Below are 2,500 nucleotides of genomic sequence, written 5' to 3' on the forward strand. Positions count from 1 at the left end.
TCCTCCTCGGGCCCTTTGCGGCGCCTCTCCCGCTCCAAGAAGTCTCCGAGAAGAGCGAGGGCCTCCCCGACGTGGAGGTAATGCAGATCCAGCGTGGTTTCCGGCGTGAGAAGATGCCGCTTGTTGACGAAGGAGGCGATGATGGCGGCGGCCCGCTGGTTGGCCATGGTCATCGCGTCGTGGTGGATCCTCGCCAGCTGGCTGTAGTAGGCCGAGGCCAGGAACAGCCCCTGGCCGTGGGCGTCGAAGGACCGCGCTAGCAAGTCGTCTCTCTCCCGCCGGTGCTCCAGGGCCTTGCACCGGTACGCCTGAGACTCGGCGCGCTCTGACATGAAGTTGCAGTCCATGATTCCAGCGACAGGGATTGGTCCTGCTTCAATGCCGCTCATGTTGGGATCAAAGTCCGACGAAAGATTTCAGCGAGGGAAGTCTGCGGAGATGTGAGCGACGAAGGATGCTAATGCCCTGATGACGATATCAGTAATAATGTCATCCAACTGAAGAAAAATGTATTTATACTTGATCGCTTGTGATTCTGAGGGCAGATGGGGTCAGCGGAACATAAAATGTTCAACTATTCCGATATTCTGCGTACGGAGTCATGTGAAGTCACTCATACGTATTGACTAAAAATCAGGTAATTCGAAAATGGTTTTGAAAAACCATTTTACAATGCTAACATACTCACATTTACATCCATCCATCCATCCATCTATGTATATGTATATATTTACATATACATATACATGTACACAAACACATACACATATGCCTCTCCCTGTATATATATATATATATATATATATATATATATATATATATAAAGATGAATATATATATATATATATTATATATATATATATATATATAAAGATGAATATATATATATATATATATATATATATATATATATATATATATATATATATAAAGATGAATATATATATATATATATATATATATACATATATATAAACATAAATGTATATATACACATATAAATGTATGTATACACATATAAATGTATGTATACACATATATGTAGATATATACATATATACATATATATGCATATATATACATATATATGCATATATATACATATATATGCATATATATACACATATATAAATATATAAACATATATTCATATTTATGTGTACTTATACACGCACGCACATGCACATATAAATGTTTGTATATATACATATAGATACATACATACATGCATACAAATACACACATATATGTATATAAGTGTATATATATATATATATACATATATATATATACATACATACATACATACATACATACATATATATATATATATATATATATATATATATATATATATATATATATATATATATATATATATATACAAGTGGCACCCTATACCCCCTTCCCCTGTTATCCATATGTTTTTATATATCATATATATACAATCATATATACATAAAGAAATATATAGGTATATATATTCTTATACATATGTATATGTACATACACGCGTACACACACACAGTCAGGTGTGTGTGTGTGTGTACATACACGCGTACACACACACAGACACGTGTGTGTGTGTGTGTGTGTGTATACATGTATCCATATGTATATATATATACATATATATGTACACACATTTACTCCAACATAGAATGAGGGCAAGATGACATATCTATATGTGCCTAATAAAGTATGAGCCTGAAAGACGTCCTTGTATATCATCTAAAACATAAAACACAACTTCATACGAACAAAAAGATTTTTGGATATACATAAGATATATATAAGCGATGTTCTCAAGATAACAAAGATCTTTTCAGTCATGCAAAACGGTGGACCCTTGGCCACACGCCTGACGACCCAAGGCTTACGGGTGGAGTGAGCAGCGTTTTGCTGTAGTCGACCGAACAGAAATTTTCAGAATGTGCTTCTAACAGTATTGCTGAAACTGTTGTAGAACTTGGCCGGTTTGTTAGAATTGTACGAGGCCCGGCATGATAAATATCCACAATACGGACTTGCATATACACAGAAATAGATACATATCTATGAGTTTAGACATGCATAATACCGGGCAGAGAAAGATAAATGTTTATTTACAATATAGATATGTATGTATTTATTTGTGTATATGCATGTCCATATATATGAATATTCATTGGGTCGGGCTTCGCATATTTTTAGCATGCCAGCCTACAGTCTATACAAACTGTGTATAGGCATACATACATTGGGTATCTAATTCTTAGTGAATGCAAACCTATTTTAGCAGCAGGTTTATGCATCTTCACAATTCATTTAATTTCCAATGAAATATATAACTTCCACAGACAGGTCTACAAACCACTAATTTCAAGCAAAACAGCTTTATTCAATGTGACCATGTAAAATATCGTAAAACTAAATTGTACAATGCTGCAAGGTGACAGCAAGACGTCCGGGATTCTGCTCCGTGTATCGCATTCGCTTATGTTCCAGGAACTTCACGACT

General features: G+C 35.2%; 2 protein-coding genes across 2 annotated transcripts in view; both read right to left on the bottom strand.

Annotated features, from left to right (window-relative positions):
* LOC138862520 (NEDD4-binding protein 2-like) overlaps nt 1-389 on the bottom strand; it is a 546-nt gene extending 157 nt beyond the window's left edge. The window contains exon 1 of the mRNA XM_070124919.1: nt 1-389. This exon is cut by the window's left edge and continues 157 nt beyond it. Coding sequence (XP_069981020.1) covers nt 1-389 — 389 coding nt within the window.
* A 2,020-nt stretch (nt 390-2,409) lies between these two features.
* Nucleotides 2,410-2,500, bottom strand: part of LOC138862521 (NEDD4-binding protein 2-like) — a 546-nt gene continuing 455 nt past the window's right edge. The window contains exon 1 of the mRNA XM_070124920.1: nt 2,410-2,500. This exon is cut by the window's right edge and continues 455 nt beyond it. Within this exon, the coding sequence (XP_069981021.1) occupies nt 2,410-2,500 (91 nt within the window).

This window comes from Penaeus vannamei, chromosome 9 (assembly GCF_042767895.1).
Source record: "Penaeus vannamei isolate JL-2024 chromosome 9, ASM4276789v1, whole genome shotgun sequence".
NCBI classification, from domain to species: Eukaryota; Metazoa; Arthropoda; class Malacostraca; order Decapoda; family Penaeidae; genus Penaeus; species Penaeus vannamei.